Source organism: Corylus avellana, chromosome ca1 (genome assembly GCF_901000735.1).
Source record: "Corylus avellana chromosome ca1, CavTom2PMs-1.0".
Classification (NCBI taxonomy): Eukaryota; Viridiplantae; Streptophyta; class Magnoliopsida; order Fagales; family Betulaceae; genus Corylus; species Corylus avellana.
This window is the reverse complement of record NC_081541.1, coordinates 25,874,188-25,887,784: the sequence shown is the minus strand read 5'-3', so window position 1 is coordinate 25,887,784 and position 13,597 is coordinate 25,874,188. Positions and strand designations below refer to the sequence as shown.

The window sequence follows — 13,597 nt, the reverse complement described above, 5'->3', positions numbered from 1 at the left end:
TTTTTTCTTTTTTTTTAATTTATTTATTTTGCTTTTCTTTTTTAAAAAATAAAAAAAAAAAAAAAATTAATGCATAAAACGACGTCGTTTTGGGCTGGGTAGGTGTTGTAATTTTAGGACACAAAACGACGTAGTTTTGGGGAAGGGTAAAATGGGTATAAAACATCCAAAACGACGTAGTTTAATGTTAAAAGGGTCCAAAGTGAGAGAAAATAGAAGTTTAAGGGTCCAAAATGAGAGTTTTTGAAGTTCAGGGAGGGTCTGCAAAAACGGCCGGAAGTTCAGGGGGCCTTAGTGAAGTTTCCCCTTTCTTTTTTAATTTGTTTTCGGCAAGTTGTGCTCATGAGTATTGACCTTGAACAATTTCCAATAATTACACCAATAAATAATTTTAAAATGTTTTAGTTTTTAGTATCTTAAAGATTGGTTGACTATAATTGTCGGTGCATTTTTCAGGCACCGATTTTCGGGCACTCTGATAGTTAACATTTTTCGTTTAAATTAGAAGAAAAATATAATGAGTTTGAGTTCTTGAGAAAACCAAAATTCCCGCCAAGAATTTTTGGTTGTTGCTTCTCTTAGGGAGAGAGGAATCAACCTCCCATGAATCTTGGGATTTGCCTCCCTTATTAAAGGGATAAAGTAGGACCCATGGTGAAATTTTATTCTTAATAGTTACCATCCATTCCCATAGCAAAAATCTTTAGTTGGTGTGCTTAGAGCAGTAAATAAATGAGTCCACTCGACAACTTGCTTGATACCCACTCCACTATTTTTCGATCACAAATTTAGGTGCTTAACAAATTCCAGGGCTAAGAAGTTCTCACGTTGTGCATCGTCCAATGAAAGGACTCTTGCAGCGGATGAAAACATTTTTTTATTAAAAAAAAAAAACTTTCCCATTAACAAGTTGTGTATCTGACACATTGAAAAAACAGCTACATAGATGGATAACAAATAATTGCCATCTGACCCTGTAAACATTTTACAATCAAGATCGCATCCCGTTTCCAGGTGCTGACCATCGGGGAAGCACTCTTCCTCCATTCTCATTAGCCTTCATATCTGAGCCATTCATTTCAAAATCATAATCATAAAGATCTTGGTCATCATCTACACCATGGTTGTAATAACCTGGCTCTATATAATTAGTAATATCGGCGATTTTGTTCGGCTCTTTTGCTACCTTCTTTGATCTACCAGTACTTCTGGTGAAGTCATCATCCTCTAAATTTGCATTAGAGTCCCTGTTTGTATCCCTTCTTCTCTTTATTGAATCATTACTGTCATTGCTACTGCTGTTGCTTTTCTCTTTCTTATAGAATTCGTTGACAGTAGACTCAATGGTTTCGAGCAACCGATCTCCATACTTGCTTACCTTAGCCCTGAATTAAAGGAGAGAGTTCATAAAAAGTGTCTTGGGAGTAACCAGAACATAAACCAACCTCACAACTTACTTGCCAATGCCATTGATCTCAAGAAGTTCTTCCTTTGTTCTGGGAATTCTTTTGCTGATATGCTGCAGCGTAGCATTACTAAGTCGAGGAAAAAAACATAGAGCAACTTGTCAGGACAGATAATTAAAATGAAGAGGTGGGATAGAGAGGAGTAGCTGCAATTCATAAGTTCATATGGAAACTCATATTGCACCCAGATGCTCAGAAACAAAAACAAACAGAAAATGTTGTGGAAGAAAAGGAAATGGATGAGAACAAACCCAAATATATGGAAACTCATATTGCACCCAGATGCTCAGAAACAAAAACAAACAGAAAATGTTGTGGAAGAAAAGGAAATGGATGAGAACAAACCCAAATATGTGGTAAGCCATGACCCCCTCGCCAGCTTCTTTGACAAGAATAGTTCGAAGCATTCGCAGAGCTGAATATAGTTTGGCCGAGAGATTCTGTAGGAGAAAATGTGGATAGAAGAAACAACAAAATAAAACAAAAGGAGTTGGTTTAGCTGTTCATAAAGCAGAAGATTACAAAGGACAACAGACATGCATAAGCGTATGTGCGGGTATGCATATATATGTATGCAGTACACACATATTTAATATCTAACAAAATACTAAGTCTACTTCAGATTTAATATCTAACAAAATACCAAGTCTACTTCAGATTGAGGCTGGGCAAGAGTGTCAATTTGTGGAGGACTTAGCTTCCCAGAAGTCAGTGAGCCTTTTGCTGGAGTTGCTTCATATTTGCTCAGATTAGATGTTTTTACAGTGGAAGGGAATCTACAAGTTATATAAGATGTCAGTGTCAACATTGTAGTAATGCATGTAGTTGAGCAAAGATGTCTAGAAAATTGTATAGGAGATAACCAAGAGGGTAAAAAGTTTGAGCAATAAAATCACAGCCAAAAAGATTCTAGTCAGAACAAGCTGTCCTGTTACAAACTTTTTTTTTGTGCATATATATAGCTTTTATTAACAGAATCTTCCAAAAACAAATATAACCATTAGGCTTTGCCAAAACACTCAAAACAATCTGGCAAACTCACAATATTACATCAGACAAGCAAGAACATATTCACAGTAAAAACAATGAACGACCATGAAATGTTGACACAGCTGATCCAGCAACAAAAAAAGTAGCTGAATCCCTGTTTCCAGGAACCTGAGAGAAAGCCTCTTGGAATTCCGCTGTTCACAGGAGGGCCCAAAGATAAAATCAAAGAAAACATAGATAATTGATCTACCAAGTCTTCATGGAGTTTTTTTAAAAGAAAGAAGAGAAGTATTGAGCAAAAAATACATTTGAAAAACTAAAAGAAAACCTGGAAATCGGGTTTGTAGTAGGTTTAGAACTCCATGCCATAAATTGTTGAAATGTCTAGGAAAGAGTAAGAAATATCGCTATAGGAGAGAACGAAAAAAAGAGAATAAAAATAAATAACTCAATCTAATGAGAAGAAAGCACAATTAAGCACTTCCTCTTGTAGTAAACTCGACCACATCTCTGCTAGTGTCTTTGGACGCAGAAGAGAGCCATAGCTCTTGATCTCCAAATTTAGATCAATACCCTGATATCCTTTCACATGCAGAATAAGTGTATGTTGCAAACATATAACACAGCCCTAACATAGAGCCAAAACCCAATACTTCATATATACACACCAGCTTAGTAGCAACAAAATTTAGTAAAAATAAACAATAAGGTGGTATAAAGATGGCCTTCAATCACAGAGGAAGGCCAATACCCCCATCTGTGCATGCTTCCAGATTATTCTGTAATAAACCAAATAACACAGGTCCAGGCTCAAGAACTAATGAAAATGTACAGGCTTGATTGTGAAAAGACAATTGAGACAAGCAATAAAGAGGGACATAAAAGCATTCAAGTGATTAAGCAATCAGTCTCAAATAGCCCGACAAGGCATGCATCTGTGGCTGCCAAGGATGAAAAGGTGGTATCTGACACACCTCCCCATTGAATCTTTGTTAAAACATTCAAGTAGGCCAAAGCTTTAAAGCCATACAGCAACCCAACCACACATGAAACACACAAGATGTTATTCCAACTGCATTGGTGCATTAGTGCTTTTATGAGTGTTCTCTATGGAAGAGCCACAAACGATAAACTTCATTATCCATGACTTGAAAAATTGCAACAATATACACTACATAACATGCACCCTAAGCAATTATCGACCAATTCATGGAATAAATAAAAAACAGAGAACAGTTGAAATAATTGTGAAAGCACATTTAATCCACAGATTTGAGATATATAAACATACATCTCAAATCAGACATAAACATTTCAGGTTGACAAGCATCAGATTGACAAAATTTATACATATCAATACCATATTCACTAATGCAAAAAGATTTGCCAGACTTCGCCCATATGAGGTTCAAAACTAAGCAAGAAACAGCATGTCTAAAAAGCAGGACCTTAGTATGATTGTCTGCCCACCAAAGAAGAGATTTTTAGCTTTGGACTCGTTCACCTGAACAAAGATCAAAATAAAACTAAGGCTTGCAACCAAGGAATTAAAACAACAGATACGGAATTTTTATATGCATTAACAAACCATAGCGGACAACATCAATGAGAAATTTCTCACTCATAAAAATTGAGCATGAAAGTATTGAAAGGATTACAATTACCTTTAAAACTGATGATACAGATCCATAGAAGTCACTTTTCTTGACATCTTCCAAAAGAAAATCCTCAATAACAAGATGACGCAATATACGGGAAGCTTCACCCTTGGCTAGACGTTTCCCAGCGCCATGCAGGCTCAAAGTCTCATGTCTGTGTTTCTTGACCTAGTCAACATTAGACATATACAATTAAGGAATTTAAAATTACATTGACATAGGAAGTAACATACATGTTTTATAAGAACATACAAATTGACTTAAGGAGCCCCTGTAGACTTCTAAAATATGAGATGATGAAAATTGCTGCCCCATTAACTTCACCAGTTCAACCTAAACACAATAAATAAAAGTGATAAATGGAAATGATAACAGAGTATTAAAATGAAAAAACAGTAATTCAACATACAATACGGCCAACAACATTATTACCCCCCCCCCCCAAAAAAAAAGAACAACGAAAAAAATAAAAGCAACTAAGAAAATGAAAATGCTTTCAAACCAATTGCTTTGCAACATCTGTGACATCCTTCTCAATAAAACTTTTAATCTTCAAACAACTGTCACATGTTTTTCTGCAGTTTGCAGAATCAAACTTTTCTCCAAAGTGAATGAGCTGTAGGAGACGTCGACAATCAACATCATTTTCACAATAACTGACCTGAAACAGTTTTAAGTGATTAATTTAGAACATTCTCATTCAAAGCAATAGGTTAGTTATAACAGATACAGCAACAACAACAATGGAGAGCTCATATCAAGTACCATGCGCAAAAGATTTTCAGTATTTGTTTCCAGTATCCTCCCTGGATTAGCTACATTGACACGACTATATCCAGATGCCAATGGACTTTGTTCTACTACTCCTTGGCTAATCATATGCTTAACTCGTATCTGCAAAAGAAAAAAGAAAATTAGGGAAAAAAGCAACAAGAACAAAAATTGCTCCGATACAAGCTCACTCTCCATGTACAGAATTGACAAGAATCAACATGATGTATTAGTTTTACTAGAACTTACATAGTCACTATAACTGTAATACAACACACAAGATGAACGCTGACCATCTCTACCAGCTCGACCACACTCCTGAAACCCAATGGGAACACAATAAGCTAAATTTAAAAAGTCCTACAATGTTGTATTTTGCTTCTAAATTATTGGCAAAGAGTATTGTAATGTGCAAATAGTGGTATATTTTTCATTAATTACCTGATGGTAGCCTTCAATAGATTTTGGGAGAGAGTGATGAATTACAAAGCGTACATCCGGTTTGTTGATACCTGAAATGCATAAATTATTACATTTTTCTTTATACTTAATCAAAAGGCAGCAAGCAGCAACAATTGATGGTACCCATTCCAAATGCCACTGTAGCGCATATTATATTGATTTCATCTTTGCTCCATTGCTTTTGGACAAAGGCACGTTGAGCTGGATCCATGCTGCCATGGTAAAATGCCGCTTTATGTCCACATTCTGAAAAAACAAATGGACTCTTAAGCAAGCATGAATCACCAGAGGATGAATTTCATCTTTTGGCTCAGCATTTGGCCTAAAATATAATTCTGCATGGTGCATACCATAATAGTCAAGTTTGATGGTTTTCGAAGATTTGCCCTTTCAATGCCAAAGTATCATCCACATTACAGTTGTCCAATTGTCATATTTCATAATTACTGCCTTATGTCTGATCATTTTTTTAAGTATTCCAGATTTGATCCTCTTCTTTATTTCTCATACACAACCAATTGCTCAAGAATGTGCAACATACACGTACAGCACAAATTAGATGGATACGTGTCATTTATAATGTGTTAAATACAGCAAGAACATTTGATGAACACTAAAGGTTGTTTCAACAATTTAACTACTATCGTTATAATTTCCAAAATTGGAGAGTTGATTGGTCAAAAATACTATAGAACTCCATTAATCAGAAATAGAGGTTCCATGGTTTGATTGCACACTGCAAGCAGAAGAGCTAATATAAAAATATATGCAGGACAATAAATATTCATTAAACACTCATAAGCAATCAGGATCAATCTAGAATCACCACTAATAGTAAGACTTGCCCTTAAGTAAATCACAAAAAGGAGAAAAAAAAAAGTTGTGAATATGTTAAAACTTAAAAAATAAAAAATAAAAAACCTAATACATGGTATCACCTTTCTTAGAAGTATTAAAACACTTTCGTCCAACAAGAACAAAGAGATCATAAGAAAGACTGACCTGTAACCTTTCAGCTACTTTTTCACAGTCCATTCTTGAAAGACAATATATGATTCCACATTCATCAAAGTGTGTTTCTTTAATGAATTTATCAATGTCATCCAGACACTTCTTAGTCTTGGGGATAACGGAATACCTGTGATGTCCACAATGAGTGATGAATGCAATTTTCAGCGACAATTTTCATTTATTAAACACTTACCATAAATTTGGGCGATTAAAACTTTGCCGGAAAACAATGCAGTTGACAAGGCCTAGAGCTCGCACAACATCTTCTTTTACACTCGCTGTTGCAGTAGCCGTTAAAGCTAATACTGGAGTATTCTGGAACTTCTGTTTCAAGATACCAAGACCCTGGACATTTTGCAGGACAGCTTAATATTAGGCAGTGGTTAAATTATTTGTAGCACAAAGTTGTAAGATTTTATAAGCCACAACCTGATAATCTGGCCTAAAATCATGCCCCCACTGGCTCACACAATGAGCTTCATCAATAACAATTCTGGCAAGCAACTCACGAGCATGTAAACTTTCTAGTTGCCGCAAAAGAACATCACTTCTGCAGTAAAAAAAGTTCAGTTACCAAAAGTGGAAAAATGAATGAAAAAAAAAGGGTTCAATTGCACTTTTGCACTCCAGACTATGTAGTCTTTACAGTGTCACTTCCAAGCATGCAATTTGTTCAATCAACTTCTAACCTACAAAGCATAGACATGAACACAGCAACACAAACAAAAAACACTGCAAAATCCAAAAGAGAAGGATACAGCACAACTGGGGAGACAAGAGTCCGCAAATGCATATTTCTTCATATATATGTGTGCGGGCACACAAGTGTCAGAAAAGTAATATCTATGCAACTACATTAATATTTTCTCGTAATTTATATAAAATCTTTTGGATTCATTATTTATAAAAGGAAGATAAGATAAATCATAAGTACCAAACAAATTTCACCTAAAAATTCATAAACTTGACTGGATTAATTGATGTTTAAAGTTTCTTTAGACCATCCTTAATGCATGCTTGCTGTGTCCAACTCATTTCCAAAACACATTTTAGAATTTTAGAAGAAACTTCACTTAACTCCCTAAACTTTTATCGCTTTTGAAATCCCCCCCCAGCAAAAAAAAAAAGTTTAAAAACTCTCAATTTAGTGTATCGAACTTTACAAAATTTGCAATCTCACTCCTCCGTCAGAAAATCCTAATATGGAGGTGAGAAATTCCCAAAATACCCCTATATTTTCCCCAGCTTTTTTCTTTTTCACTTCTTTTTTTTTTTTTGTAATAAAAAATAATAATAATAATAATAATTGTAATTTAAGGGTACTTTTGTAATGTCATAAAGTTTACTAGGGTATAGTGGTCATTTTACCATTTGACCATCTAATTTAACACAAAACCCTAATGGGAGGAGTGAGCTAGCAATTTTTTTTTTAATTCTACTAAATTGAGAGTTTTTAAACTTAAGGGAGATTGCAAAACTAATGATAAGGGGAGGATGCAAACTAATGATAGGGGGGGGGGGGTGGGGGGGAGGGATGTTCAGTGAAATTTCCTCAAAATTTTATTTGCAGGTGTATCTTAGAAGTGTCTAATAAGTTTCAGATACAATAAGGGGCACATGGACAAAGACCATTGCCCCTAATTTCCACTACCACATCCACCACCATCTATGCAGCACAACAAAAACATTGCATCACCATACACACAATTTTTCAGAAAATTCAACTCCCATTATCTCTAATTGTGAATTCAGGAATTCTGTTGTCAAACTCTCCACCACAGTAATTTAACATCACCATCACTTATATTCCTAGCCACCACCATCCTCCAATAGTAAGATAGTAAGATATTGAGCTCCTGCCCTCAGTCCTTAAATCCAAGCACCGCTCCATCACCGAGCTCTCCACCATTACAACCCAACCCAATAACATCATCATTATTTTTTCAGGCCATCACACCATTCTCCATATCAGCACACATCAATTTCAACCAAACCACACCAATTGTCACAACCACCACCCAAAATTCCTACCAGCTTAATGGAATCCAAAGTTAATCACTCAAAACTATCTATCTAGCCACCTCAACATCACAAATATCCAATGTCATGAAAAGCCTCTATTAAACTAGACACAATGCTCCTTACCACAACACTACTTTGTTATTGCCACCTAAAACGCCATTATTACCCCCTGAAGTCATTTTATCTTCATTGACAATTTCCAACCATTAGCACTATCACACAAACTTAAAACCATGAATATTCACCCAAAACCAATCAAAAACACATAACCAAAATGCTATTATAAACTGTTAGGCTACATCACTACCATGGTACTCTACCATCTACTAACCTTTGAATTGAGGTAAAGCTTGCTATGAAAACTGAGTTAATGTTGCAACACCACCTCAAAGCCATTGTCACGGACCACTTTGTCTAATTCTGATTTCACATAAGATCCTTTGGATTTTCTCTTCTCTACTCGCTTTAATCGGGTTCTTTATGTAAATAAAATTGTTATTGCATAAGTATAGTAATTCAAGTACCCAAGAAGGTTGTTGGTAAATCCCTATTGGATTAGAATTCAAAATTGGTGCAATCATGAAAATCAATAAAAGAAGACAAAGACAACCGAACACTACCAACCCCTTCTTAACCATGCAATTCCCCCAAAAATAAGACTACTTCAGAATCGAAATAGACTTCAGCATTGCTCTAATTGGTTCGTTGGCAATTGTTATATTAGTTGTGAATAAGTGATGTAAGAAAAAAATTTGTCATAGTTTTAGCATTAGTTTAAATCTTGGGAGGTGGAAGAAAGCTCAAGAATGGCCAAGCTAGTTTGACAATAGGGTAAAAGAAGGCTCAATGTTGAGCACAAATATCACCTAATAACCATGTGTAAAAAAATACATATTCATGGAAATTTATATAGGACAGGGCTGTTTGCTATTGATCATAAAATCAACGGGTTGATTGCATCGAATTCGCATGAGTAAGACTTCACTTGGTAAAAACCTAGTTTTCAACTTGGACGACTAGAAGCAACAATTTGCCTAATATTTGTTATAGATAACACACTAGTCCATTTCTATGTTTCTTCTTTTTTCTTTTTTTCTTTTTCTTTTTTATGAATATTTCTATGTTTCTTCCCTAACATAAAGGAATAGTGATTAAATGATGCAGCTTGAGTAACACGACACATTTAGTGCATGATTTTTGCAAAAATATTGCAAGCACTCCTAGCTTTCTTGTTGAAGAATCTGGTGTAGTAATCATGCAAATAACAAAACTTACTTGGCAACTTTCTCTGGTGTGACATATAACAGCCTGTACTGACAATAATCAGAACTTAGTTCTCTCAGAATCTCCTGTTGTTCTGTCCACTCCATATTGGCACTTAAGTAAGCAGCAGGTATGTTTGCCTATAATTCAACTCAAAAGCAAACATAAATGTTTTTTGTTAAATAAGCAGTGCATAAATGCTTCAGATGAAAGTAAAGGCTGTAAAAGTCAGCAGTAAAGCAAACATTACCTGTGATAGATGCATTATCTGATCTTGGATAAGTGACACGAGGGGAGAAATTACCAACGTTATACCTGGACAAATAAGAGCAGGGAGCTGCAAGATAACAAAATTGAATAGTGTAAACCACAGAAAGTTTAATTTACTGATATTAAAAAGAAATAATGAAACTAAAAATCTTGCATCAAAGAAAAGGAAAAAATCATTCCCACAGAATCAATGATGTAAGTAACCATACATGTGAAAACCATATACTATGGATAACTGAAAACTGAGATGGTAAAACCATAAAACATGTACTGATAATGAAACTAATAAACAGTGTATAAATTAAGAACCATAACTCATAAGAGCTTTCAAAAAAAAAAAAAAAAAAAATTACCTGATATGTCAGACTCTTTCCCCCTCCAGTTGGCATTAAAACAAAAACATCACAACCACTCATCGTAGCATTAATGACCTCTCTTTGGTTGGGGCGAAATGAGTGATTTCCAAATACTTTCTTGTTATTGGCCTGAAAGTGGAAGTAGGTAAACAACAATCAGGATGACATCTATGCAAATAAGAAACTCAACAATAATTCAGATGAGCACCTCCAGCTTCTTTGCCCAAGGGAAGTTCCCACTACTCCACTTTTTGTCATTAGAACCTTCAATATAATTAACTTCAGCATACTTAGGGATGTATGGTTCCCTCTCCACAGGGCCTGAAGAAACACCAAATCTATCTACCGAAGAGAATGAAACCGATGATGAATTCCACCTTTCATACCCTCCTGCCTCATTATGCAGATTAAATTGGGCATCACATCTCATTGAAGTCCTTAATGTAGCTGCTTCAGGTGTTTCATATTGAAAAGGCCTGGTAGCTGCCGTGGATGCAGAATAGTGTGATCTTTGTCTTTCCTCAACAACTGAATTGGCACGAAGATACCCATCAAGCTGCTGAATTTGCTTATTCAGCTGTAACCTAACAACATACAAACATTATTTGGCTCGTATCTCTTAGACAATGATCATGAGCGTATTCCAAAATATGAAACAATAAGCAATATAAACCATCCTACATGAATTTACTGATTCATCCAATTCTTTTCCTTAGTAATTGTTTATTCATAACTCAACTTTGTCATTTCCACTGAATAGATCCACTTTGTCAAATGTAATTCTAACTAATAATGAGAGATCAGGCAGGAAGCAAAACCTATCTCGGCGAAGAGTTTGAATCTGCTCCGGGCTGAGTTCATTAACATTGTCAAGCAGTTCATTTGATATAACAATTAGCATGTCCTTCATTTCCTGCAAATGAGCCGCAGCTTCGGAGCATAATCCTAGCTGTATCAAGATCAGGAATCAGGCATATCAAGCTGACAGCAGATTAAGATGGAGATAGAACCCAATAAATATGCTACACATACCTGAAGACCATGACTGCAGTTAGAGCACAATTCGGGTGGCAAACAACTCTCATCTTGTCTAGCAAAATTTTTATCTGCAGTTGGAGTAATGGGTGGAAGCTTTGAAATTGATGGTTGTGGTGTGCACGTTGATTGGTACTGTTCCACTATTTGGTCCACGTCAATATTCTGAACCCAAAGCAAGAAAATGAGATAGATGAATCCATAGAAATCAACACTAACATGAAGAATACACCACGACATATGATTCCAGATAAATAAAATCAAGGGGGGTCCTTCACGACTTTAACCAAAAGTACACAATAATTTTTAATCAGTGGCCTTGAATTAACAAGAACAACCTACAAAATCTTCATTTGTATCAGCATTTACACAAAACAGCAAAAAATTTAATTAACTTTCTTCAAAACAGTAATTAAACATATACAATCTCAAAACTGGTCAAAATTCCACAGATTTTTAATGTACTTGATAACACTTGTCACAGCTGAAACTGTGCCAACTTGATGGTATCAAAATGAATGAGAACTTACAGTTCCAAAGAGAATTACTCCTAACCAAGTTGAATTCATCAGAGCTAATTCAGGTTAACCAAGATTCAGTCTAACTCACTGATTAAAAAAACAGTGATATAAAATACCTCAAGTATGTCATCATCAACATCACCAGCCAAAATTTCTGCAGATTCTTTTACATGGTCAATATGAACAGCATGACTGCTGAATGATCTATCAAAAATCTGAGAATTGTTGACTATAGATGTTCTAATCTGACTTTTCCCCGTGAGACTCTTTTCAGCTTCCACATCTCTAACATCAGTCGATGCAATATGATTGCCAACGCACCTTCCTGGTTGACTAATATTGCCATTGGTTTCACTAAAAATTTTATGTGTTTGAATACGTTCCGAACTCTTGTCAATGTCAAATGAGCTTTGCAAAATAGTCCTTCTTCCAACATCATGAGATACATTACTACTAAGATTCTTAACGAGTACAGTTTTTCCAGGTTTTACATTCTTCCTGCAAGAAATCTGAAGATTGGAAAGAACATGCCAAGCCTGCCAAAAGTTTTCCATTGAAAATTAATCATCAGAACGGAAGTAGTAATGATATACATTATCAGTAAACGTCCAGGAAATGAATAAATGAGTTAAGAACGTTAACTATTAACTAAAACCAGAACTAGAGTTTGTTAACTCTAAAGCACAATAACAAGATCATACTGGGCAAGCTGCTTTAACTAAACAATGAATTAGAAAAGGAACTACTAGCAAACACTTTCTAACATATTCACTGATAGAAAACAGTTCAGATTCTAAATAGTAAAACTCAAAATGAACATAGATCCTGCCTAACAACTTTACCTTATCCACTTGTGTATTCTGCAAATTTTGAAATCTTTGAGTTTGAAAGGCCGTTAACCTGAAAAGGATAAAAGAATTCTTTATTTAAGGAATTGAGGGCCTAACAAATTCTGAATATGCCTTTGGTTTTAGTAAGATAAAATCATCCTTGTATAATATAAAGGAAAATTCTCAAGAAATCATTCCACTATCTACAGGTGATAATGTGTTGTAAATTCATAGGAACAACTCAGGCATTTCTTAAAAGGCCTTTAAGTATACAATATCACTCTCAAACCATTAAAAGAAACAATTGGGCAAAAAATTAGGGATCAAAAGAAAATAATCCAACACTATAAAAACTTATGATTAGGCCAAAAGTATGGGCATTGTTTTATCTCAACCATAAGACAGCAATCACCAAATTCAAAAAATTTTAACAAGTTGTTGTAGGATTCTATATTCTAATAACTCTAGTGCTCAAATTCCCAAGTAAAATTCTGCATTTAAAAATCAAATTCTATGGAATGGAGATTAATGTGTTTAATGGCTACATACCGTGCACCCATTGCTCCTTCAACGGGAGGTTTTTGCGATGATAAGGAGAAAAGGAAATTTGAACTTAAAATTTTATTTTGGCTTAAGAAATTAGCATGCTGAGACCAATTCACTTTAGGAAGTTGATCTTCATGTATGAACCCTTGACCCGAATTGCTTTGACTGAACATAAATAACAAACAATCAAAGACTCGAGAAATAGAAAGGAAAGGTAATAAAAAGCAAAGAAAAAAATTGCTACTCTTGCCTCATATGCATTTTGGTAGTCATTGGTAGACATTCTCCTATTAAGCTAATGCCCCCGTCTCAAAAGCAACATCTTAATACAAAATCCTGCCATACAAAACCCCCTCAATAACAGATATGAATGTACTAGCGTAATACAGGAATTCA

General features: G+C 35.1%; 1 protein-coding gene across 1 annotated transcript; it reads right to left on the bottom strand.

Moving 5' to 3' along the window:
- Positions 1-810: 810 nt before the first annotated feature.
- Positions 811-13,389, bottom strand: LOC132188089 (ATP-dependent DNA helicase Q-like 4A). Its single transcript, XM_059602503.1, is given in 24 exon segments — positions 811-1,385; positions 1,458-1,535; positions 1,812-1,906; positions 2,110-2,242; positions 3,905-3,960; positions 4,121-4,282; positions 4,367-4,447; positions 4,617-4,775; positions 4,880-5,008; positions 5,135-5,203; positions 5,327-5,397; positions 5,471-5,593; positions 6,346-6,485; positions 6,552-6,703; positions 6,788-6,908; positions 9,656-9,783; positions 9,894-9,980; positions 10,267-10,398; positions 10,478-10,853; positions 11,088-11,218; positions 11,302-11,469; positions 11,942-12,361; positions 12,668-12,725; positions 13,205-13,389. Coding segments are annotated over 24 exon segments (3,744 nt in total). The 5' UTR covers positions 13,375-13,389; the 3' UTR covers positions 811-880.
- Positions 13,390-13,597: the final 208 nt, after the last annotated feature.